Genomic DNA, 23,637 nt, shown 5'->3' with positions numbered 1-23,637 from the left:
TCCAAATGTTTTTATCTCTGTAAAAAACAAAGTTGTTGATTTTGTGTGGACCGCTTCTTTGCAGGGACAACTGTGACCCAAGTGCACCTTGGACCAGGATTATTTGAAGAGAACAAAGTAACAGACTCGGTAAACTCGAGTGTTTTTATGTGTGCAGAGCTTGATGTTGTTGAGCGCGTGTTGTATGTTGATTTGCAGGTTTACCCTTCCCAGAGAGTTCCCTGATGACTGCGTATCTGTGTTCGACAAAGCGACATGCAAATACAGCGTTCATAGGAGAGATGACCCATGATAAACGATCAAAAAAATGGCTCATACATGTAATACAATAATTTTGCATGGAAGAAGCAGATGTGAAGTATTTTCGCAAGGTCATGGAAATGAATAAAAATGCAGCACATTTTGTGGGTTTGTCTATTTGTATATTTTGCCTAATTTGGAATTGCGGTTTGTAGTCCCTGGACCTTTTGTGACAAACCTTGTACCTGTTTTGACAGAAGTCTTGTGCAGAATTAATTTTGTGCAAAAGAGACTATTTAAATGGTGGTCTTCAGGTAACCTTGATTATTTTTTGTTTGTTTGCTCCGAACCCAGTGTCATTGACTGGAAGTTTAGGGAAAAAAACTAAATCCAAGGTTAATGCCCCCCCCCCCCCTCCAAATATAAACGCACTACTTAGTGTAAGAGCTGGTGCTGGGTTAATAAGAGATATTTTGACTTGATCTGTATCTAGTCTATTAAAATCCACAAGGTGGAGCAGAATTCCGAGAACTAGTTCACTGGATGATAATACACACACACACACACACACACACACACACACACACACACACACACACACACACACATATATATATTCTGCTATTTCATGACTTTTTTAGTGGCACCAATTTCAAGGTTTTTTTTTAACCTCGTGCTGAGTTGCTTCGCAATTCCACTGTCCGCCACAAAGTCAATACAAAGTGCACAAGAAAGACGACCCATCCATTCCATGTGAAGTTTTGGGGACAGTGGGAAATTGACGGAGCAGACTCGCTGACTCCTCGCGAAACAACAAAGGCACTTAACAACTTAATAATAATGAAAGAAAAAGGTCGTGATATCAATGAATAAAACACATCAGCCAGTTGAAGTCTTTGTATTTTCTACGACAAGAAATGTACTGTAACTCAAAAATCTTCAGATAGCTTCATTCAAGTTCTGTCGTTGGTATGCAATGACTTTAAGAAGTTAAAAGTGAACTTCTAACAAAGTTAAATTATACCACAACCTCAAGTCAACAACCGTCACTTGAAACTTTGACAAGTGTTTTGTTGTTGTCTGGAAATAAAGTATTATTTCCGAAAACTTTGTACGGTGTGTATAATTATTATTTTTTTCTTCTGTTGACTGTATTTACGGAAAGAGGTCCACTACCCAAATTCCAAAGGTCCTTCCTGTGACCTTCACTATAAAAGTCCTTTGCGACCGGAGTCTCTCTTAGATGAGACCTACATACTGCAACAATGGTAAACCAAAAGAAATTGGGGGGGCTTGTTTTCCTTTTTAAAAATTGAGGGGTATACACTTCTAAATTTTAATTTTAAAATGAATTCAATTCTGTAGTGATTCAGTCATTTAAAAAAAACCTTCTTTTTGTTTACGCTCTTTGTTTTGAATATATTTGGGTTGCAAATGCCTTCAGTTGTTGTTGTTTTTTAATCTCTTAAAGATGTGCTTTTTGTTGTGTGGAGCACACTGAATTGCTTTGCTTATGCCGTTTCAAATTTTTTTTTAGACGTCATACCTGTCTCTGGCTTTGCTGCTATGTGTCCTGCTGCCACATTCAAACGGTTTTTGCACTGTCTCGACGATCGAACCAGGTATTATTTATTTATTTATTTATTTATTTATTTATTTATTTATTTATTTATTTATTTATTTATTTATTTATTTTCACGCGCCATTTGGTGAACGGAAACAATTGAGCATGTCTAGTTTGGCAAACGTTGCTTGTACCCACGTACTGCAGGTGCAACCCATTGCCTGGATGAAGTCGACAATAAATGGCACCCGGTTGGCTCTTCTTGGAGAAACAGTGATTGCATGGATTGTTCCTGCAGCGGGTGTTGCTCTGCGTAAGTTGAAGGGTCACACGTTTTTCAAGTGTTTTTATGTGTGCAGAGCGTGATGTTGTTGAGCGCGTGTTGTATGTTGATTTGCAGGGTTGCCATTCCCAGAAACTTCCCTGAGGACTGCGTATCTGTGCTCGACACAGCGACATGCAAATACAGCGTTCATAGGAGAGATGACCCATCTATTGAATGTCCAGTTTTTGGTGTAGTAGGGAAGTGACACGTAAACGATATCCTACGCTAAAAAGAAAAAAAGCATTTTGGACTATTTTTCTTATGATGGGAAGGTCAAGGTTGAAGGTCATAAACAAATAAAAGCTGCATGCAGCCAGTTCCAGTCAGCCTGCTTTTATTGAACGCACAAAATCCACATTTTATTTGGTGAATCAATGAGGGCTGGTCTGATATGGAATCTTTTGGAGTCTGCCAAACACGTGACTCAGTCGATGTTGACATAAAGAAGCAGGTGAGCAGAAACACCCCCAATTTGGCCTTATAAATCTTCACGTTGGCACTCGAGGCTCAGTTGGACATCTATTGTCACAATGGTAAGTTTAACTTGTGTGTTTTTAAAATGAGTTGATTGATTGTTTTTAACCCATTTAATGAACCTTAAACTCTAATTGTGAATGCAACGATTTAAAAAAAAATCTTGTTTTCTTCAGAGAACATATCTGTGTCTGGCTTTTCTGCTGTGTGCGCTGCTGCCACTGGCAAATGGCGAATGCTATCCAATTCAAGTGGCAGCGGGTAAAGAGAACACTGTAAAGTCATGTTTATGGTTTTCCGATGTCTTGTGAGCGTGAAAAAAAAACAGGCTGAAATTGTTTCTATCCATGCAGGTGCAACACAGTGCCAGGATCCGGCTGACAATGAGTGGCACGCGGTAGGTTCGTCTTGGAGAAACGGTCAGTGCATGGACTGTACCTGCGACGGTTGTTGCACTGCGTAAGTTGAAGGATGGCTTTTATTTTCCTCCAAATGTTTTTATCTCTGTAAAAAACAAAGTTGTTGATTTTGTGTGGACCGCTTCTTTGCAGGGACTACTGTGACCCAAGTGCACCTTGGACCAGGATTATTTGAAGAGAAGAAAGTAACAGACTCGGTAAACTCGAGTGTTTTTATGTGTGCAGAGCTTGATGTTGTTGAGCACGTGTTGTATGTTGATTAGCAGGTTTACCCTTCCCAGAGGGTTCCCTGATGACTGCGTATCTGTGTTCGACAAAGCGACATGCAAATACAGCGTTCATAGGAGAGATGACCCATGATAAACGATCAAAAAAATGGCTCATACATGTAATACAATAATTTTGCATGGAAGAAGCAGATGTGAAGTATTTTCGCAAGGTCATGGAAATGAATAAAAATGCAGCACATTTTGTGGGTTTGTCTATTTGTATATTTTGCCTAATTTGGAATTGCGGTTTGTAGTCCCTGGACCTTTTGTGACAAACCTTGTACCTGTATTGACAGAAGTCTTGTGCAGAATTAATTTTGTGCAAAAGGAACTATCTACATGGTGGTCTTCAGGTAACCTTGATTATTTTTTGTTTGTTTGCTCCGAACCCAGTGTTATTGACTGGAAGTTTAGGGAAAAAAACTAAATCCAAGGTTAAGCCCCTCCCCACCCCCCCCTTAAATATAAACACACTACTTAGTGTAAGAGCTGGTGCTGGGTTAATAAGAGATATTTTGACTTGATCTGTATCTAGTCTATTAAAATCCACTAGGTGTCAGTATTGCTCTCTGTAAAATGTATGTTGAAAGATGATGACTTTAATTCTGCATAATGTTATAACGTGATGTTGAGATTTTCTTTTCCTCTCTGGTGTGACAGCAATATGATCTAGTTCTGACAAAGATCGTCCGTATTAAAAATTAATTTATTTTTACGTGATCAACAAAACACTCCTCAATGACAAAATGAAGTTATGCGTTTTCATTTCACGTGAATACAAGCGCATAAATTAACCTAACCGTAATTATCGTGTCCAGTCGGTGTTGTAATCACGCATGCGCAATAGCTATTATGATAAAAAAAAAATCTTTTCTTACTCCAAGTATGGAACGCCCTCCTGCTTACTGCTCGTGCTTCAAGTTGTGTGAATACAAATTGCCTAGCATGCTTTGTCGTTTACCACAAAGCTAGATTTCGAACACGCATTGTTAATCGCCCCTTTATTTCCCCTGCTTTACGGGTTCATTTTCACCGCGAATGGGGTGTTGTTGCTGGGAGACCATCCTGACTCGCCTCCCCTGTTAGCAGCATTAGCTGGCGGCTACGATGTGCTGCAGGCGGCGGAGACTTTTCTACGCAGCGGCCCACTGGAAAGCAAGGCGGGTTCTCGATTGATTATTAACCCCGGTCGGACCGAAGGGTGACTTGGATCCCTACATTGAAGGTAAAACGGGCGAACATCTTCAAAAAAAAAAAAAAAAAAATAGAATACACGCTAACAAGCCAGCGTTGTAGTTAGCATTAGCATATGATGCACGCTTGCTTTTCCCAAGAAGGCTGCTAGCTAATTGCTGTATCGTCGCTCAAAAATCCACATCCATGTTTCAGAATTTACGTAACCACAAATGACGACAAGTATATTTGAATGAATTCTGTAGCAATGACAGTCTGCTGGTCCACGCTAGCGTTGGGCCGTTCGTGGTAACATAGGCTGGCGTGGCTTTACGCTACAGGTAATGCAACTTGGGAAGACATTTCCCAATATGTCCTCAATTAGGAACAGTGTGCCTAAAAAAACACTGCACTGCATCACAGCCTTTTCCGTCCTATACTATTTACAAGTAGATTCATAAACTTGAAACTTTGCAGCAATGTTTCATTTTCCTGAAAGTATACTGGCCTCATCTAAAAAAAAGCTCTCTTGGACCAGCATCATGACCAATTATTAACCTATAGTAACCCTGAGGGTTTATTAAATAATACTGTAACATTACTCACGGTTAGATCATTGAAACTGCACTGAAGTATATGACAAGTAAAACACATTATGATTATGTTTAAAATAACCAGTATGTTTGTTGTCCTCCCAAAGGATGGCTGTTGATTTGTGTACGGGGGACGGTACCAGGAGGAAAGTGGACTTGACTGGGTCTGCAGAAGGCTCCATGGATGTCGTCCCCATGGAAATGTATGACTCTGCCAGAGCCAAAATAGCGGCCAACCTACGCTGGCTATTTGCTAAATCCTACGGCATCGGTGAGTAATTCATTTTCCAGCCGTATAACAAAATGTTATTGGCATGTGGATTGTGTTGTCACTTTTATTTTTCACCAGTGACATGTCAGTCTGTCCTCATGGGTTAAAAGCTCATTTTCACTGCAGAATATGTTCTCGGGTGAAACATTGACATCAAGAGTCAACCTTCTTGAACATACACTGCCTGGTTGGCAGTGCCGTTTTCAGACTTGTGTTATGGCCAGTGGAATTTCATCTAAATCGGGTTAAGGATTACATAACAGTTGGACTTTAATACGAGGTAATTAAATTGGGGGGGGGGGGGGGGTGTCTATCTTTGTGCAAATGGAGCTGCTCCACCATCCTGTTTGTCCCTTGAACACAAAACATCAATAGATCGCAGTTGCCGCCTCAACACAATTTTCTCTTCCAGCCTGCCTATTAGCTTATCGTCACCTACATTCCAGTAATAATGGAAAAGAGGCCTTTTGTGAGAATGACTTGGCATACTTTTCCTGAGCCGTTACTGACATAACACATTAACCAACTTGAGTGCTTGACAGATTTTTTCAATCAACAGCAGGGAGCAAAGTTGCAGGATTAACATCTCACTGGATCGACATTGTTCCACTCCAAGAATACTTTCGATTCTTAATGGCACTCAGAGTTACACTGTAAGTGTACCAAGTCGGATTATAGAAGGCACCCTATAGATGATTTTTTTTCATTTCCCTCTCGAAGGTAGGCATCTGTTCATCTCGCCATCAATTAGAGTCTCTTTTGAGTGTGCAAACTGCGGCCCGTGGCTAATGATGCAGACGCTGATTGTGTTCAGATAGAGCACAAAAGCCTACGGGACCCCTTCGGCGCTTTAGTGCTCCAACAAGGAGCCTGGTCTCCTTTGGGAACCGAATGCACAAGGCTCCGTTTACTTTGACGCGGTGGCTCATGTGGCGTTTGTTAATGTCATTAGTTAGCAGTTACCATGACATGCCGGTCGTTTTCTTGCCACAGCAAAAAATGCTTTCCGCGCAATTTAGTGCCGACGACGATGCTGGAGGTCGTGCGGCGTTCGAGGACAAACAGTATGTCGGCGGTGTTTGTGTACTCGTGTTGTGTGGCCGCACAGCTGCTCCCAAGCCTGAGTGGCGGACAGCCCGACATGGTGTCAAGCGCGGCGGCGTGCACCTGTCGCACTCAAAGCCTTCCGCCCTGCTTGTGCTATTTAATACAGTTGGCTAACGCTAATGTAGCTGAGATCACACTCCGCCCCATCCCACTTAGCGGCCGCAGCCCAGCGTCGTCCTAGTGGGATTAGAAAGGGGAGAGTACACGTTGTCTTTGTCTGTGGAATCAAGTCAAACTGTTTAGTGGATAGGGAACAAATCTCCCAAAAAGCTCCTGACTGTTAATTTACATGAAAAAAAAATATCGATTGCCGGGTTTCATTAGCCAAAGTGATGCTTCGATACAGCAGTCCGCATTTGTTTCATTTAAAAAGATGCACAGCTCTTTGGGTTCCTAGTTAGATTTTTAGCTGGATGCTAAATCGGCATTTCATTTAGTTGAATGTGAGCCGGCTGATAGCCGCTTTCCCCGTCAGAACGGAACACTCTTGTCGTTCTGCTGACACACGCACACACACACACACGATTTTCTAAAGGCTTTTCCCCAAATCTATTTTGAGCTTCCCTGTTCAATTGAACCGTTTGGTTTTGGCATAGCCAAGTCCAGCGCTTTGTTCCAGCTCCTTATAAGGTTGCCATGTCTGGATTTTGTGTGACTTCACATCCACAGAATGGATTCTCGTGTCGAGGATTTTTTTTTAAAAATTCGTGTAGCTCTATGTTTCAACTTTCACAAGCAAATGTTTGCGCTGAGTAACTTTTGTCTGCTAATTATAGATCATATACCAGAGGATTTGCGGGATCCCTTCTACACGGACCAGTACGACCAGGAACACATCAAGCCCCCCGTCATCCGCCTGCTGCTGTCCTGCGAGCTTTACTGTCGCGTCTGCGCCCTCATCCTCAAGACGGAGCAGGCCGCGTCCCTCCAGTCGCACCGCTCCGTCATCCAGTCTCTGGAAAGGAAGGGCATTTATGTCGTGGAGAGCGATGACACGGCAGTTACGGAGGAGGACCTGGCTGGTTTGCCCATTAAAATGGTGAGTGGGAAAAGACTTGGTGACAAAGTGCTCGTGTGAAGGAGGGACATTTCCACTGGTGTGTTACGTATGTACCTTAACTTGAAAGTAGTTTGTGTGTCGGAACAAGATCAAGTTAGTCTGCGGTGGTTCCACGTTGACCGCCAGCTTTCAGTGCTCTTCCTTCCCGTTTGTTACCATGGAAACCGATGTCGGTCTGCTTTTCCTGCTCGCGGCATGATGTAACACTCCACACGGCCAGACACAAAGCCCAGCGAGGGGATGGAAAATCAGCGCTCCCACTTTGCTGACTCCACCAAACAGTTTAATAGGAACCTAAAAGACACCCTGAGCTTCTCCCGCATACAGTCCCTTCTGTCAGCTTTTTTCGATACTTGTAAACCTTCTGCAATTTCTGATGGTCTCTTCTCGTCCTCTTTCAGAGCGCCCACATCCCCATGATTGATGCCCTGATGATGGCCTACACGGTGGAGATGATCAGCATTGAGAAAGTCGTAGCTTCCGTGGAGCGCTTCTCCACCTTCCATCCCTCCAAGGAGCTTCCCTTTGACTTGGAGGATGCCATGGTCTTCTGGATCAATAAGGTAGAAACACGTCTGCGTAAGCACACGCCAGCGGGGTTGTTCCTGGATCCAAGCGGAGGTTCTAAATAGGCGTAGAATAAATAATACACATCACCTATTTGGAAATCTGAGTATGAAAAAAAAACCCAAAAAATCTGTCAGGGAACTGTACCATAGCTTCATTTATGAGCCACTTGTTAAATCAGTTCGATGAAACTGTTTTTGTGATGTGTCATGAGCATAATGGGCAGATATCGGCTGTTCCAAAAAAATGCCCGGACAAAACAATCCCAACAATTTCCAATGTGTGCAGGTAAACACGAAAATGAGGGAAATTAGCGAAAAGGAGCACAAAGTCAAGCACCACCTTCTGGAGTCTCCCAGTCACCAAAAGGTAAACGAGGTCTCCTGAATTGGGGGGGGGGGTCTCGTTTTGTGGCTCCTCAACTTTGCTTGTGTGACCTCTGACCCTTTCCTGTGTTTCTCTGTTCAAATTGGATGCAGCCAGCACCATCCAGTCTTGTGTCTAATACCTCTGACCTATTAATATCTCTGCTCCTGTTCCCCATCTATGCCTTCCTCTCCTTCTCTTATCCTTGCAAACTGGATAGTCTCCCTCCAAATGGTATTGGAAGCTTGTCCCTGTAAGTTGGAAGTTCCCCCCCTCCCCTCCCCTCCCTCGCTCCCTCCCCCATGCACGCATAGTTTTGTGTTGATGTGTGCGCGCACACCTCACCGAGGCTTGTTCAAGCTCACTCTATGCTGCTTTTTAGCCAAGGTGGTCCCAAGCCAATAAAACCACCTTATTCTTCCCTTAAAAAAAAAAAAAATTCAACATGTATTATCCAAACCCTGTTGATGTTTGTCGTCTTGTATTTGCTTCAGTGAAGTCAGATGAAAGTCATTGCTGGCACATCTCCTTTTCTTTGCAGTGCACCCTGGCCGCCACATTGACTTGCTCTCACTTTTCTGCTCACACTTTTTTTTTTTTTTTTCCCCCTTCTTCTTTTTTTCTGATCATAATTCCTCTACTCTGACACATCTATGCGATTGAAAAACTGCCCGCTACAAATCACCCAACTGCTTTGATTCCAATATTGAAGCAAAGCTAACGTCGGCGCTTTCGTCTTTCCACCCAGCATGTCAACGTGCCTATTTAAAACAATAACCAGTCGGCTCGAAATTCCTGGTTTCTGCTCTCTGTATCCAAAAAGTGCAGTCTCGCTTGCATGCTGAGCCAAACATGTATACATATGCAAATTGGGTCACTCGTTTTCCATCAATAGACTCTTGATCTGCCCCCGTCCGTTCCTCTGGTTTTCCTTGGCCTCCTTTGACTGGGCTCCATCACTGACTAAAGGCTTCCTTCCGGCTCTTTGTTATTGGCTGCTTTAACACCTCCATCCCACCATCAGCAAATTGCTTTCCTCGGGGTTCTCCCTAAACTTGATGCATTTAACCGCATCGTGGTATTTCCGTTTCTATCAATACACAAGTTGTGCTCTGCAAGGGAGGACCTTGGTTGGATGTTTGAAAGGCATCAAACATCCTTGAGTCAAACGTGCTTTAACCGGCCGGGTCAGCTGTGCAGCTCAGCGCAACCATATCTCCGCGATTGTGGCGCTATTTGTCTCTGATTGTTTTTTGGCCGTCTTACGTTCAGGTACGCTATCGTCGGGAGCACGCGTCTGGCCGCCATCTTCCCTTCTTCCCGCTGCTGGAAGATTTGATGAGAGATGTCTGTGACGGAGCTGCGTTGCTCACCATTGTCCACTTCTACTGCCCGGACCTCATGAAACTGGAAGGTATTTGGCGACATTAACAATTTGTGTCTTTTTTTTTTTCTTTTTTTAATTTTCCTCTTTTCCCGCCTGATCAGACATTTGCCTGAAGGAAGTTCCCTCCATGGCCGATAGCCTGTACAACATCCAACTGCTCAGAGAGTTTGCCAATGAGTATCTGAATAAAAGTTTCTATCTGACGACCGAAGACATCCTCTACTCGCCTCCTGTGCTCAAGGTAGAACGGCTCGCGATGAAAAGATTGAAAATGGCCGCCGTGGGTAATCACCGCTTCTCTACGCAGCACAACGTGATGGTTTTCATTGCTGAACTCTTCTGGTGGTTTGAGACTGTCAAGCCGGAATTTGTCCTGCCCAGGGATCTGCAAGAGTTGAAAGATGGTAAGTGATTTTGGATATGATCAATGATAATCAAAAGAAACCTTGACTTTGAACTTTACGTTCAGAGCGTCAACAACTGACTTATGTTCTTGTCCGTTCCTGTAGCTCGAGCCATTGCTCAGCCAAAGAGTTCTCGTCCGTCAGTGCCCATCTCCAACGCCACCAAGCGCAGCTTCCTGGCCAGTCCCGGCATGTCGGAAAACCAGAGCGGCCCTGAACTCGGTAGCAGGTAAACCGCATCAGGATTTGAGTGAGGTTCCCATGGCTGGTGAAGTTTGCGTACCAACCTCCCTGAATCACTTTTCAGTCAAGATTGTTCACTGTGTGCTTTTTCCCCCCCATTCGTCTGAAATAATCCGATTTCTTTTTGTTTCGATTCAGCACTTTGGGCTCGTCATCCTTGATTATACTTTGATTTTTTTTCAGTCGTGGGCCATCCTTTAGTCCTTCCCATCCACTCTTGCCTTTGCGCCAGAGGCAACAGAAGCCTCAAGGAGACGACGGTGCTGGTAAAAGCATGGCCTTACAGCAACTGCTGAGCTCCGTCCCGAATACACTTTGTAACATTTCAAATCAATGTTATTTTCCTTTTAAGGTCTGAGGAACCGCTCCAACTCCTTGAGCCAGATGGATAGACAGGCCCGAGGCTCTGTTGCCGCTTGGCCCGACAAGAGGCAGCGGTAAAGAAAAATAATCGAGTTTCTCAGTATCACTTGTTTGGAATGGACATATCTTTGTTATTGTGTTCATGAAAAGTCTTCTTTTCCCTCCGCAGGCCAGTGTCCACGCTGAGCTCATTTGTGTGCCATTCGGCCGCCGACAGCGATGCGGATGTTGCTTCTGGCGACAGCGTCAGCCTCGCCCGCTCCATAAGTAAAGACAGCCTCGCGTCCAACGTCCTCAACGTCACGCCCAAACACCAGACTTCGGCGCATCAAGCCACGCTAGCCCAGATGCGCAGGGTCAACGGTCACGGCCTCTTGGGGAAAGTCAACCTGGATTACCAAGAAGAATCTCCGGCGCCAGTGGCCAGGACCGAGGTTGCGGCCGTCTCCAGACAACCTGAAGGAAGCCAAGCGTCGGCCGCAGCGGAACCGGAGTCAAAGTCCAAACATGCCGCCGATGGGTTTTACCTCGAACCGCTGATGCCTGCTGCGCTGAAACCGGCCAAAGAGAAGTCTGTATGCCTGAACAAGGAGGAGGAGAGTGGAGAGGTGCCCCGGTCCTCGGGAAGGGGCTTTTCACGCAGGGGGGATGGATCTTCTCCCGCAGTTCATAAGAAAGCCGCCCTCAACCTCAACAACACGTTTAACGCCTCGGCTGACGAGCCCGACTTCTCAGACGAGCCTCAACAGGCTCAGGCGGGTTTCAGACACACCGCCACCAGCAGTGCGGAGCCCTCGGCAAAAGAGCCCGATGCAGGGTTCTACCTGCATTCAGATTCCGATGAGCCCAAGCCTTGCCCGAGCCTTGACGCCGACCTGGAAGACCTGGACGAAGAGGATGAGGATTTGGATGAGGCTGTTACGGCCAAAGAGCTAGCTTGGCCGAGGAAAAGCTTTAATGGGGACGATGAAGAAGAATCCGCCAAACTCCAGGAGGACATGAATGTCAAGGAGCACGAGGACAAAGACATGAATGGCTGCAGCGGTCGCTCCAGCCCCTGCCTTAGCGTTTACTCGCAGGCCAGCAGCGTGGCCAGCGGAAGCGTGCGCATGACCTCTTTCGCCGAGCGTAAAGCCCAACAGCAGCGCTTCGGCAGCAACCACGACCTCCGCTCCAGTGCCTCCAGCTCGCAAAGGACCACGCCGGACGGCTCCGAGTGCAGCGGGCCCCTGTCGTCTTCTTGGAGATTCAAAAGAGACCAGAGTCCCTCGTCACCCCTGGGAGGTTGCAATCGCGATGGGAGCGGCGGCGGCGCCACCGTCCTGGCGTCGGAAATGATCCAGCTCCGCATGCAGCTGGAGGAGAAGCGCCGCGCCATCGAGCATCAAAAGAAGAAGATGGAAGTTCTGTCAGCCCGCCAGAGGCAGAAGCTGGGTAAGGCTGCGTTCCTGCATATCGTGAAGAAGGGCGGCGGTGGCAAGGGCGCCACGTTGCCCAATCCGCTCAAAGCCGACCCCTCCAAAGACGAGCTGGTTGCCGCAAAAGTGACGTCGTCGGCTAAAGACGATATGTGCGTCGATGCCCTGCGAGGGGACAAAGAGCCGGAGGGACCCGGCAGCCCCTCGGGTGCCTTAGAAGCAGACAAGAAGGGAAACAATGGCAGCTTTTACCAAGAAGAAGAGTTGGACCTCAACGAGTGCAACCGCTCCATCGAGCTGCTGCACGAAGCCATCGGCAGCATCCAGCAGCAGATGATGCAACTGTCGCTTCAGCAGGAAATGATGATGAAGCAGAATGTACTGTCCCCGCCAGGGGCTCCTCCTCAGCCGCCGCACGCCGCCGACAAAAACAGCGACGCGAGAGCCGGAGACGCTTTGCACTTTGTGGAACACCTCTCCGGCGCCGGCACCGCCCCCACGAGGAAACCCCCCAAGCTGAGCTCAGGCCGGAGCTCCAGATCCAAGCCGACGGAGCTGAAGGTCAGCAAAGAGCAAAGCCGGCACGCCGCCAAGACCGCCACCCCCTCCCACGGCGGGCCAGAGACACACACGCACCCGAGGCAATCGGCCGGGGGCAGGTCCCCCAGGAACGAGCATCCCGAGCCACACAGCCCCAGGAACCCTCCGGCGGGAGAGCCCACCCACAAAACGACCTCGAGCCACGCTCGGAGCGCCGCCGCGTTCAAGCTTCACGACGACGCCAACGTGCGACTGCCCACCAGGGTGGACCTGAATGCTTTGTCTCCTCCCGAAGTGTCCTTCGACGACTGCATGTCCAGCACCTTGAGAGACGCGCAACTCAACTCCTCAGACAGCTCGGGCAAAGAGAACGTGACATCGGACGAAGCCCAGCGCGGCAAAGCTCACCTGATCGAGGTGGATATGTCGGGGCTGAAGGACCTCGAGGGTGAAGAGGCTGCTGCTGACGGAACGACCGACGATGGGGATGGAGAGCAGAAGTCTGTTATGGGCTTCTTCTTCAAGGTATTTGCCTGCCTGAGTGAATGCAAAAAGTGAAATACACCAGGACCGTCTGGATTAAACAAAAATACGTGTCGAGAACTACCAAAAGTGAACTATTTATTTTTCTTCATTTTATTCACTGCAGTTCATGCAGTGCATCTGTGATTTAATGGCCTCATTCTTTTGCAACGTTCCAGGATGAGCAGAAAGCAGAGGACGAGCTCGCCAAGAAGCGAGCGGCGTTCTTGCTGAAGCAGCAAAAGAAAGCGGAGGAGGCCCGTCTCCGCAAGCAGCAGCTGGAAGCCGAGTCGGAGCTGAAGCGCGACGAGGCCAGGTAAAATTCCCCGGCATCGCTATTGGCCTCGGCCCAACAAACGATATGTGCTTAATCAACACCAGGCGGAAGGCTGAGGAGGATCGCCTGCGGAAGGAGGACGAGAAGACGCGACGGGAGCTGATCAAGCAGGAATACCTGCGGAGGAAGCAGCAGGAGATCATTGAGGAGCAAGGTCTGGTCAAGCCCAAGACTCCCAAACCCAAACAGAAACACAGACCCAAGACCATCCTCAGGGAGGAGTCGTCCAGCGACAACGTCTCCAAGTGCTCTTCTTCCACACGTAAGGCCGGCTCATGTTTCACCACATTCCGTTTTTCGTCCTCTTGGCGTTTCACCAAACGCCACACTGACCTCTGGCGGCGTGTCCTGTGTATTACATCGTTATTTATTTATCGATCACATTGTACCTTATTAGTAGGCATGCCATCCAAACTGACTTAACTGGATTATTTCCATCTGAGCTCAGAACCGAATTGTTTCCACTGCCTCTTTTCTTTTTCTTTACAAGAAGACTTTTTAAACCCGCTTATATCCGAGTGTCAACATTTGAGTTGAATCCACAATGAGGCTTTTAGACAAGCATGCAAAAAGTACTCGTCTTGATCTCATTTTTATTCATTTGGGGTCACATGGTCAAAGTCTGCCCCGAAGCTGAAATTTGTGTTTTCTCTCACAGCCGACAACCTGAGCACAGCCCAGTCCGGATCCAGTCTGTCGCTGGCCTCCGCTGCCACCAACGAGGCTGACAGCGTCAACTCCGGGGGTGCGGGCTCCCAACGGTAAGACGGACGGCTCCACCTTAGTTACATTTCCGCCTCCGCCGGCGTCGTCACGCTACAGTCGTCGTATGTTTTAGCTGTGACTCCGTGGAGTCGTTCCCGGGAAGTCGCAACCACAGTCGGGCTGCCGAAAGGGACTGGGACAACGGCTCCACCGCGTCTTCCATCGCATCCTTGGCTGAGTACACCGGTGAGTCGATACCATTCTCTAGCCGCTCTTTCTCATATGTTGATCATTCTTCTCAAACGTCTTCGCTCAGGCCCGAAACTTTTCAAGGAGCCGAGCGCCAAATCCAACAAGCCAATCATTCACAACGCCATCTCGCACTGCTGTCTGGCCGGAAAAGTCAACGAGCCGCAGAAGAATCAGATACTTGAGGTCAGTTCATTTCTTTTTCATTTTTAGACGACTACAAGTCAAGATGTATGCACTGAATTTGATGTAACAAAGGCAAAAAAAAATGTGAGCAAATACAATGTGTCAAATTGCCACAGTATAGCGCCTACTACTGCTGAGGAGGACTTACACACGCGACGTCAGCGCCTGCTGTTGTGTTGCGTTCTTTATAACCGAGCTCTCCCGCAGGAGCTGGAGAAGTGCGAGTCCAATCACATGATGATCCTGTTCCGCGACGGCGGCTGCCAGTTCCGGGCGCTTTATTCCTACTTCCCGGACACGGAGGAAATCCACAAGCTTACGGGCACGGGGCCCAAGAGCATCAGTAAGAAGATGATCGACAAGCTGTACAAGTACAACTCGGACCGCAAGCAGTTCACCGTCATCCCCGCCAAGACCGTGTCGGTCAGCGTGGACGCTCTGACCATCCACAACCACCTGTGGCAGGCCAAGAGGAGCGCGGCGTCCAAGAAAAGCGGCAAATAGCAGCAGGAGGTCCAATGAGCATCCCGGCCCCCCCCCGTACCACACCCCAAATCATCTAGCGCCATCTTGCTTTGTTTCCCACATTCAATGCTTGCCGGCGTGCAAGGTTTTACTGAGAAGAGCCCGCAGGACAAGTTGCTTGCCGAACAAGACGGACATTTCCCGGGTTGGCTTCTCGTGTGATGCGTTCAGGCGCATGCGTGGTTTACACTACTCCATATTTATCAGCTTTGCCACCACACTGAAGAGAATTTAATTGGACGAGATCTTCCTGTCTCGTGGAATTATGATGGTACTTCCCATCCCAGCAGAAAGTACTCCAAGCAAAACTGCTCGTTAGTTTTGTTAACAGGATTTGTTTGGCCTTGAACACGTCGTGGCACTTCTTGTCAAGCGATCAAACCGCCTTTTAAAATGCCCGCTGGTGGTGTACGTGTGTGTATAGCAAAAGAAAGACATCAACAGCGGGAATTTTAATGACTTGTATTTATCCAAGCATCCCTTTTTTTTAGTAAGGGAAGTCTAATAAGGGAAATAACCGATCCTTGGTGCAGACATAATGCTGTTTTGGTTTTTTTTTTTAAGGAGGGGGTTATTTTGGTTGTATTCTTTTCCTCCAAGTGGCGTGCTGTCAAGTTTGAGCTGATGTGCGTGTTTTCATCACAACAGATCTCTGATGTGTAGAGCGTAGTTGTGTCGGCTCTCCACCGGGCCACACAAAGACAAAAAGGTGCACACGCAGACACAAACACAATCATAGGAACGCGTCACGCAATGTAAACCGCCGAGCGCCGCCATTAAAGAACATTCCTCCAAGGGTTGACGCACACTGCCACGTGGTCTCGTCTGTCTCTAAAAGTGCTTCTTCACTCAACGGCAAACCATCACCAGCACTTTACTTTTGTATGAAACACTCGAGAGGCCAAAAGGTCTCGTACTACTGCAAGTGTTTGTCGTTAGCGTGTTATCAAAATGGATTGTATGGGCATGGGATCACCGTTTGTGTTACACTGGTCTCCTTTTATTTTCATCCCGCTATTTGAGTTGTATCCTTTATGCCATCTATTTATTTTGATACACTTAGCATGTTGAAATTGGATTAAAATCACATTTTTATTTTTATTCTCATGGTTTGTTTTGTCCATTTGCTTTTGTCACACACGCTTTGGAGGAAGGGTGTGGAGCCTACAGTGCTGAAAATAATTTAATATTGGCTTCGGACGTGACTGAAAAGGTTCCCCATCCTTGCTTTTGTGGCTTTGCCTTTTTGGTTGTCTTCTCATAATGTTGTTGCAGAAGCAAAACTTCTTCTCTCCCTCTACTGGTCAACGCAGCTTGACTGCCACCGCCTGTAACCTCCTTGCTCAGTCAGATGGGATCGGCTACAGCTCATCCATTATTCAAGTGAGTGCTACAAACAATGGGATGGGATGGGTGTAAAATGTATAGACATTTTGTATTCATTCGTCACGTTAAAAGATGCAAATAAGATTTCAAATCTACTCCATTTTATTTACAACCGCAACGCTTAACCAAGTGCTGCCCAGATTGAACGGATGAACGAACTCCACTCCACTGGACGATACTCCAGTCCTAGTTTTGCGGAAGACCTTACGCGCCATAACCCGGGTTGCCAGTTCTGTCACAAACCAGCCGCCATAGTCAACGGAGCCTCCAGGAGGACTGTGGCGCATGAATCTGGCAACAGCCCACACAACAAAAAAGAAAGCAAGCTAACGCGTACTGCCTGTGTTCCTTTTGTAACGCATATTAGTTACGCCTAAATATGTACATGTTCGTATTAGTTGGGCACGCAAGAAGACTTTGAACGATTGCGACCATAAATGGATCGTTAGAGGCAAAGGTGAGCGACGTTAACCGCTTCTTTTAGCCTTTAGTTCGCTATGCTAACTTTAGCATGCTAGTGTAGCCCACCCACAAGTCACTCACTCACGTCTTTATGGCCGTTTTTGACTGTTGAGTAACAAATAGTAGCCGCCTAACGATGAACGTAACCTTAAAAGTGTCCGCTAAACCTCCCATTGGAATTGTGTCTCAATGCGGGTCGTGGATAGTCCTCAGACAAGAAGACAAAGCACCTGCAAAGCTTCTGAGGATGGATTTTTAATGATTGTTGCCTCCAAACGTCAAATTGTTCCCCAGCGACTCTGCTCCTCTATTGTAGACAACCAATTGTATTACAGAAAGAAGAAGAAGAATTATATTTAAATATATTTGTGTGGCGTACTCTGATACACAGCTACTGTTTCAGTACTTTATTGCCTTTATAATATTGAGGTATTTATGTATATACAGACAACGTCAGCGCGTTCACAGATAACTGATGGTAAGTACGGTAATTATTGTAAATATTGTAAATTATTGTGAAAATGATTTACCTTCCTTTCCCATGTTAATGTAATAAATAAGGATAATTGGGCTTTGCTTTGTAAGTAAAGGATCTTTGGCTGTATAAAATATTTGCAAAATTTCTCTTGATTTTCGCCAATGGAAAATTGCCTGAATTTGGGGGAAATTTTATACCACTTTGCAACCTTTCAGACAAAGAATCAATCATCGATTAATCAACAGCCCTAGTATCTGAGCATCTCGTTTTGTGATGCATTGTGACATCCATGCCGGGCTGCATAAAATGCATTGATTAAGGCAGTGTTTGTCACCTCAAAACATCATGTGTGGGGAACCTAGCAAACCAAAGACTCCCCTCTAAAGTGCTTTCTGCTTTGTCACTCTCCTTTAGCTGTGCGTCAAGTCCAAGAGGTTGTGGAGGCCTTCCCAGGGTCCGTCTGGGCCCTGGAGGAAAATGCACCGGGGCGGGGATAAGGACTACCAGATCTCGGCACGGAAAATGGGGACATCCTTGCTCTTTCAGCTGTCGGCTCACGATCGAGAGGTGGACTTGGTCTGCCTCGATCACAGCTACGCCAAACCGTGGAATGCTCACCCAGACGCTAGCAGCGCACGGCCCACAAGGACGCTGTTTGTCACCCCTCGGCGCCAGCCAGAAGTCTCACCGTGAGTTGTTTTTAACTGGCTGATGATTATTCACAAAGGCTGCGGAGAACCTCCACCGCGATCGATTTCTTCTTCTATTGCAGAGATTCAGAAGCCGTAATCGACGTTGAGACGGTCACACCCACGCCGGTCCCCCTGTATGATAACCACAAAGCTCAGAGCGTGATGAAGGAGTGCGAGCGACACGTCTTGTTTGCTCGCACCGTTGCGGAAAGTCCTCCTCCTCCAGATGACTGGGAGGAACATATAAACAAGTAAGACAACCAAGCGCTTAAGGGGGAGTTTCTCCATTGCAATGTGTGTTTTTATGATCTTGTCATTGTTCTTTCAGGACTATGTGGTCCATCACTCAGACCAAATTGTTTAATAAAGTCTTAAAAGCACTTCAGGCTGAAAGATTAGCCCGCTTGGCCAACGAAAATGTAAGTTGTGCTTGTTTAGTTTGTTCCTATCGTTTATGATCAGATCGAGCCGCAATGTACTTGAGACGTAAACACTACATTAGGGACACTTGCGTTGCATCAAACTGAAAGGTTTATTCAAGGTTTTTTTTTTTTTTTTTCAATCATGGGACAGTTTGGCACATTTTCACATGCTACTCTCATCCCTCAAAAGGCATCCAATGAGCCAATCCTACGCAGGATAGCTGTGGACAAATGTGCCAGAAAGGTGCGGCACGCCTTGGCCAGTGTCAACTGGGAGACCAAGCTGACGCAGTGGTTGCACACCACTCTGATTGAATCGCTGAGTCTCACCTTGCTGGCTGCCTACTTGGATGTTTTGCAGACTCTCAAAAGCAAGGTTGCTTCGCGTCGAACGATATGGATCACGCGGCTCTCCGCTACGGGGTTTGTGCCGACGTGTCATTTTTTGATTTTTGTCCGGGCAGCTGCCGTCGCTGATTGACAGAATGTTGCTTCCGGCGGCCAAGACGGGTTCTCCCAGTGCCGAGGCCCTATCGCTGCTGCTGAAGCGTCCGTGGGACCCAGCCGTTGGGGTTCTGTCGCAGAATAAACCGGTACAATTCAACGCCCTTTAAAAATATTGCATAGTGTAATATGGCAAACAAAGTACACTGCTCGGTTAATGTTTCAGAGCAAACTCCCCGGATCGCCCCTCATCCTACTGGCACCGTCAAGCCCGACCAATCCGGCCGTGCCGACATCACGACGAATGAGATTCTGGCAGTCGCAGCTCTCCTGTTTTGGCAAGGTGCCGAGTACATCTTTGTTGTCTTTCCAAACGGTGCTGATAGCAGCTCTTTTCTGTCTTGCTAGGTCATCCCCATACACACGCATGTCAGCAGTGGCGCCAATATCGGCATCACTCAGTGTCTGGAGCACATGATGGGAACTGTTCGAGCAAAGGTCATTGAGGTAGAGGGCATCGTCTTTTCCCCTTTTATTATTATTTTGTTTTTTGGTGCATTTTTCTATTTGCGCTGAAGAAGAGTCGGAAAAGTAGTGTCATTTTCTGATGTCCATTGTGCCTTCCCCGCTTTCAGGTTCGCAGGCACTTCCCTCACAAACCCATCATCTTGGTTGGTTGGAATGCTGGCGCTCTCATAGCTTGTCATGTAAGCGTTTGCAGGTTTCCAAAGTTGGAGTGGCTTGTTTGTTTTTTGGGCTTGTTTTAATGGCGACTTCTCGACAGGTTTCGCTCATGGAGTACCTGACAGCTGTCATTTGTCTGGGCTTCCCCCTGCTTACAGTCAACGGTCCAAGAGGGGTGCGCATTCACGGAATTGATTCCAATTTTTTTTTTCTTCTTCCCTGTTCATTGCTTATAGTCACTGACGTGTGTGTGTGTGTGTGACTCGCAGGATGTGGATGACCCACTGCTGGACATGAAGACCCCCGTCTTGTTCGTGGTGGGTCAGAACGCACTGCAGTGCACCGTCGAAGGGATGGAGGAATTTCGAGAGAAACTGAGGACTGATAACAGCATGGTGGTGGTGGGAGGGGCCGATGACAACGTCAGGTGAGTCGTGTCTGACATCATCACGTCTTCCAAATATGTTGACAGTGGCTTTTCTCTTGACAGGATCAGTTCTACAAAAATGAAATCAGAGGGACTGACGCAGACGATGGTCGACCGCTGCATTCAGGTCGGCCCTCGAAATCATTTTGTGCTTTCCGCGGCCACGCGAAGCCACAGCGCCAATGGTTTTGTTGTCGCTTGACTGGTCGGCAGGATGAGATTGCCGACTTCCTGTCCGGTGTCCTCACGCGGGCAGAGAGCCACGGCCACGGCTCGGGCGAAACGAGGGACCTCGACACCGAGAAGAAAAAGAGGACTCGGCGAGAGTTCGCTTTTGACATGGAGAGAGGACGGCCTTCCTCCCCCGCGCTTAGACTCCCTATCTCTCCGTCAGGTTCAGAGGTCAGTCGATGACGGTCACCCCGAGCGGTGAGGATTTTCAGAAAGCTCATCGTGGAAGTTGTTCCGCTTGCGTTCTACAGGATCTGTCCAGCGTCTGCAGCAGTCCCACCTCAAGCCCCAAACCCAAGACCAGTCTGTCCCCGGCGCAGAAGTCCAGTCTGATCACAGCCACGCAGCTCCTCAAGACTCACATGCAACGCTCCGGCACAGTGCTGTCACACAAGCAGGCTCAAGGTGAGCAGAGAGAGCGCAGTGAGAAGGAGCATTCTCACACATCTGCTCTCACTTTAAATCAAGTTCCTCATATAAGCGTACAACTTAGGGTAGCCATCTGAAAAGGGGGAAAAGAAAAAAAAAAAATGCACGACAGAGCTGCGGGAACAGGCTTTGTCGAAGCAAAGAGCGACGGAAAACGCGATTTGCAGATAACTATTGTTCACGTCACAACATCTTGATGGGGCAAGATGGAACGTGACTGAAATACTCTTGTCTCCTTTTCTTCAACCTTCCTCTCTGGCTTCCTTCTCCCAATTCATTCACAGCTCAGTTTGCTGCTTTTATGAAACAAAACATGCTTGTGAGGAAAAACCTTCCTTCTGGTACTCCTCCTTGTATTTTTGGTAAGTGGCTAGCCCTCCTCCTTTCTCTGTCTTCTCTGTTTTTCTCCCCCCCTTTTTCTCCTCGGCTTCTTCCGCTGCCCTCGTATGGGCCTCTTGTTTCCCACAAAGACGAGAACATGTCAGGGAAAATCAACTCGTAAGATGCAGTGTCATGACTATCTGATATTGCTAACTTCAGTAAGATATTAAGTTAAAATTATAATCGTGCACAGTGTATAATCCTTTCACGTTTCGAATCATTATGTATAATAAGTGTGATCCTTAAAAGGCCACTTGTGATTTTTCTACATCGGTGCTGCCTGCCTTCCCAACAACCTCACGAAGACAAACAGACAGACAGACAGACAGACAGACAGACAGACAGACAGACAGATTTAAAACAAATGAATAAAGATCTCCATTCCTTTTGTAAATTTGGTTTGGTTCCGTTTTGACTCCTTGGCGTACATTCCGGTGACTTCATTTTCAAACGCATACAATGCCATCCCGCCGTGTCTCGTTCTACAGTGACCAGTGATCAGATGGAGGCGTTGGACCGAGATGAACTGAGAGCTCGCGGCAAGAGGCGGCTAACCCCGAGCCCCACCCCGAACAAAGCCTCCAAGCGGGCCAAGATCAAGGTCACGCTTGTTTCCCAAAGCGAGTCGGCCGGGTCCACCCTCAGCGCAGCCGTACAGGAAGGTAGAAATGGACAAATCGCTGTTTCCCAACCTTTTTTGAGCCCAGGGTAGCTCGGCTCTAGAATTTCATTCTTGGCTGTTGTCTTTGCGCAGTGGGCAGTTCGGGGAAGCCTCTAGCGGTGACAATGGGCCAGACTGTGGCCGGAGCAGTGGAGCTCTCTGGACTTCTCACCGGCCAGCGGTAAGCTAGTCTACCTGGCTGCACATGGGCCATAAGAATCCGTAGAGTTCTAAAGCCCTCCCGACACCCGTGCCCCGTTCCCACTTGGTCATACACGCGCACAAAAAAGCTTGCCTGGTGCAAAGGGGCTGTTGCAAGCCGAGGGTTCTGACCACAGAGCACTTTGTGAGGTGGCTCTTGAGTGGACTGGTGGTTCTGTGTGTCACTACAGGTCCGCTAGTCGCTCAGAGGTGTCTGGTGCCCTGTCGCTAGGCTCCAGCCCCTTCAACAGCGTGCAGCCTTGCATGGTGTCAGGGTCGTCCGTACCGATCCAGGTGCAGGCTCCGGCAACTGCCCAAGGTATCTTTGCCTTTGTGCCCCACCAGCCCCCCTACCCACCCACGCTTAATTTTGGAGCGACATCAATCTCCGCGTGAGAGTAAATCTCATCGATCACCCTGCCCGTCGCTGTTTGTCACTTGTCCTGAATTTACCGCTTTGGACATGTGGTGCGTGCGTCCACCCAGTCGGAGGCTTACTGCCGCAGGGCCCTTATGGGTTGGGACGGGGCTACTTTTTCAAGATACATCAAGATCTTTGCGTGCATGTGTGTGTGTGTGCGTGTGTGTGTGTGCGTGTGTGTGTGCAGCATCTTCCGCCAGCAGTTTGCTGCAAGGCCTAAGTTTCAGTCTTCAGGAGATCGTCACCAAAGCACCTAGCTTGCCGTCTGCCGAAGCCTGCGCCGGTAGCGCGCAGGTACGAAAGCAAATGTACAAAGTACACAATATAAAAAAAACAACAATTAGTGTCTGCTTTTTCTCCAGGCATTCTGCGGCAAGCCGCAGGGTCAGGTCCTGAGCGCCGTCTCCGCCGCCGCCGCCACCAATAGTGGCACTCTGCTCCGTGCGGTGCCCGTGGCCAAAAGCAACGCCATCCACCAACTGCTCACGAATGGCGGACTGGCCAAGCTTGCCAGCGGTTTACCAGGCTTGGCCCACATCACCAACCAGACGGCCGGTATGTCTCGAAGTGCCAAAGGGCGACGGCCGCGCTGAGCGAGGATGCTTGTGTGAGAGGGGCAGCTCTGATGACCACGACAGCATCCGGGGACAGACGAAGCAGTACAATACAATTTGTACTGCTGACACATTTCAAAAAGTCAGGTCAAAAAAACAAACAAACAAAAAAAAAGGCCCTTCACTTAGCGGTGTTTGTTTTGTATGAGAGAAAATCTTTGTGTATCAAGTTGGTCATCTATTTTTGGTGTGTGAAAGACTCGCTTGCTGTCATAAATGTATCGACATGACACATCCGCTGTCCCTGTTGCAATAAAAACTGGTATCATACTGGCTCTTAAATGCTTCTGTTTTCCGCCCCCCCCCCACCCCACCCCACCCCTCGTCGTCAGTTCCAACCACATTTTGCTGCCATTCTCATTTGGTTGTCACTTTGACTTGCATGGAACAGTAAGAG

General features: G+C 47.6%; 4 protein-coding genes across 8 annotated transcripts in view; all 4 read left to right on the top strand.

The window, feature by feature from the left end:
• The first annotated feature begins 1,435 nt into the window (after positions 1-1,435).
• LOC137840114 (beta-microseminoprotein-like) lies at positions 1,436-2,451 on the top strand. Its single transcript, XM_068650018.1, has 4 exons — positions 1,436-1,508; positions 1,778-1,862; positions 2,012-2,117; positions 2,205-2,451. Exons 1-4 carry the CDS (start codon positions 1,506-1,508, stop codon positions 2,332-2,334), a joined length of 324 nt encoding a protein of 107 aa, XP_068506119.1. The 5' UTR covers positions 1,436-1,505; the 3' UTR covers positions 2,335-2,451.
• Positions 2,452-2,508: 57 nt separating this feature from the next.
• On the top strand, positions 2,509-3,493 carry LOC125994277 (beta-microseminoprotein-like). Its single transcript, XM_049763528.2, has 4 exons — positions 2,509-2,662; positions 2,780-2,864; positions 2,957-3,062; positions 3,289-3,493. Exons 1-4 carry the CDS (start codon positions 2,660-2,662, stop codon positions 3,380-3,382), a joined length of 288 nt encoding a protein of 95 aa, XP_049619485.1. The 5' UTR covers positions 2,509-2,659; the 3' UTR covers positions 3,383-3,493.
• Positions 3,494-4,164: 671 nt separating this feature from the next.
• Positions 4,165-16,408, top strand: LOC125993567 (calmodulin-regulated spectrin-associated protein 1-B). 2 transcript variants are annotated; one of them, XM_049762214.1, is made up of 19 exons: positions 4,165-4,516; positions 5,165-5,328; positions 7,212-7,474; positions 7,897-8,058; positions 8,351-8,431; positions 8,649-8,681; positions 9,701-9,842; positions 9,917-10,056; positions 10,123-10,219; positions 10,325-10,448; positions 10,646-10,728; positions 10,815-10,899; positions 10,995-13,308; positions 13,485-13,621; positions 13,687-13,904; positions 14,301-14,403; positions 14,481-14,593; positions 14,664-14,782; positions 14,990-16,408. In XM_049762214.1, exons 2-19 carry the CDS (start codon positions 5,166-5,168, stop codon positions 15,284-15,286), a joined length of 4,674 nt encoding a protein of 1,557 aa, XP_049618171.1. In that variant the 5' UTR covers positions 4,165-4,516; position 5,165; the 3' UTR covers positions 15,287-16,408. The 2 variants fall into 2 exon arrangements, with proteins under 2 accessions (XP_049618171.1, XP_049618172.1); XM_049762215.1 differs by lacking the exon at positions 8,649-8,681.
• A 537-nt stretch (positions 16,409-16,945) lies between these two features.
• Positions 16,946-23,637, top strand: part of kansl3 (KAT8 regulatory NSL complex subunit 3) — an 8,645-nt gene continuing 1,953 nt past the window's right edge. The window contains exons 1-21 of one of the 4 annotated variants that reach the window (XM_049762220.2): positions 16,946-17,150; positions 17,603-17,633; positions 18,048-18,322; positions 18,406-18,576; positions 18,654-18,744; positions 18,938-19,123; positions 19,212-19,340; positions 19,418-19,534; positions 19,600-19,698; positions 19,827-19,898; positions 19,976-20,050; positions 20,145-20,302; positions 20,366-20,429; positions 20,516-20,704; positions 20,785-20,938; positions 21,247-21,324; positions 21,832-22,005; positions 22,098-22,185; positions 22,397-22,524; positions 22,814-22,920; positions 22,989-23,181. In XM_049762220.2, coding sequence (XP_049618177.1) covers positions 17,631-17,633; positions 18,048-18,322; positions 18,406-18,576; positions 18,654-18,744; positions 18,938-19,123; positions 19,212-19,340; positions 19,418-19,534; positions 19,600-19,698; positions 19,827-19,898; positions 19,976-20,050; positions 20,145-20,302; positions 20,366-20,429; positions 20,516-20,704; positions 20,785-20,938; positions 21,247-21,324; positions 21,832-22,005; positions 22,098-22,185; positions 22,397-22,524; positions 22,814-22,920; positions 22,989-23,181 — 2,551 coding nt within the window. In that variant the 5' untranslated portion in view covers positions 16,946-17,150; positions 17,603-17,630. Of the gene's footprint in view, positions 17,151-17,602; positions 17,634-18,047; positions 18,323-18,405; positions 18,577-18,653; positions 18,745-18,937; positions 19,124-19,211; positions 19,341-19,417; positions 19,535-19,599; positions 19,699-19,826; positions 19,899-19,975; positions 20,051-20,144; positions 20,303-20,365; positions 20,430-20,515; positions 20,705-20,784; positions 20,939-21,246; positions 21,325-21,831; positions 22,006-22,097; positions 22,186-22,396; positions 22,525-22,813; positions 22,921-22,988; positions 23,182-23,637 lie in introns of those variants that run through there. The other 3 variants (XM_049762221.2, XM_049762224.2, XM_049762223.2) reach the window with 3 other exon arrangements.

The sequence above is a fragment of the Syngnathus scovelli genome, chromosome 3, assembly GCF_024217435.2.
Source record: "Syngnathus scovelli strain Florida chromosome 3, RoL_Ssco_1.2, whole genome shotgun sequence".
Taxonomy (NCBI): domain Eukaryota; kingdom Metazoa; phylum Chordata; class Actinopteri; order Syngnathiformes; family Syngnathidae; genus Syngnathus; species Syngnathus scovelli.
Note: the sequence above shows the minus strand (reverse complement) of the source record. Positions and strands in the feature narration are given on the sequence as shown.

What these genes read in the sequence shown, in the direction of transcription:
- LOC137840114 (XM_068650018.1), top strand. An exon ending in TGTCTCGACGATCGAACCAG is followed by an intron (nt 1,863 to 2,011) that starts GTATTATTTATT and finishes CACGTACTGCAG; the next exon opens with GTGCAACCCATTGCCTGGAT. An exon ending in TGCAGCGGGTGTTGCTCTGC is followed by an intron (nt 2,118 to 2,204) that starts GTAAGTTGAAGG and finishes GTTGATTTGCAG; the next exon opens with GGTTGCCATTCCCAGAAACT.
- LOC125994277 (XM_049763528.2), top strand. An exon ending in TCCAATTCAAGTGGCAGCGG is followed by an intron (nt 2,865 to 2,956) that starts GTAAAGAGAACA and finishes CTATCCATGCAG; the next exon opens with GTGCAACACAGTGCCAGGAT. An exon ending in TGCGACGGTTGTTGCACTGC is followed by an intron (nt 3,063 to 3,288) that starts GTAAGTTGAAGG and finishes GTTGATTAGCAG; the next exon opens with GTTTACCCTTCCCAGAGGGT.
- LOC125993567 (XM_049762214.1), top strand. Translation starts at nt 5,166, where the DNA reads ATGGCTGTTGATTTGTGTACGGGGGACGGTACCAGGAGGAAAGTGGAC. An exon ending in GGTATTGGAAGCTTGTCCCT is followed by an intron (nt 8,682 to 9,700) that starts GTAAGTTGGAAG and finishes TCTTACGTTCAG; the next exon opens with GTACGCTATCGTCGGGAGCA. An exon ending in CTGAAGCGCGACGAGGCCAG is followed by an intron (nt 13,622 to 13,686) that starts GTAAAATTCCCC and finishes AATCAACACCAG; the next exon opens with GCGGAAGGCTGAGGAGGATC.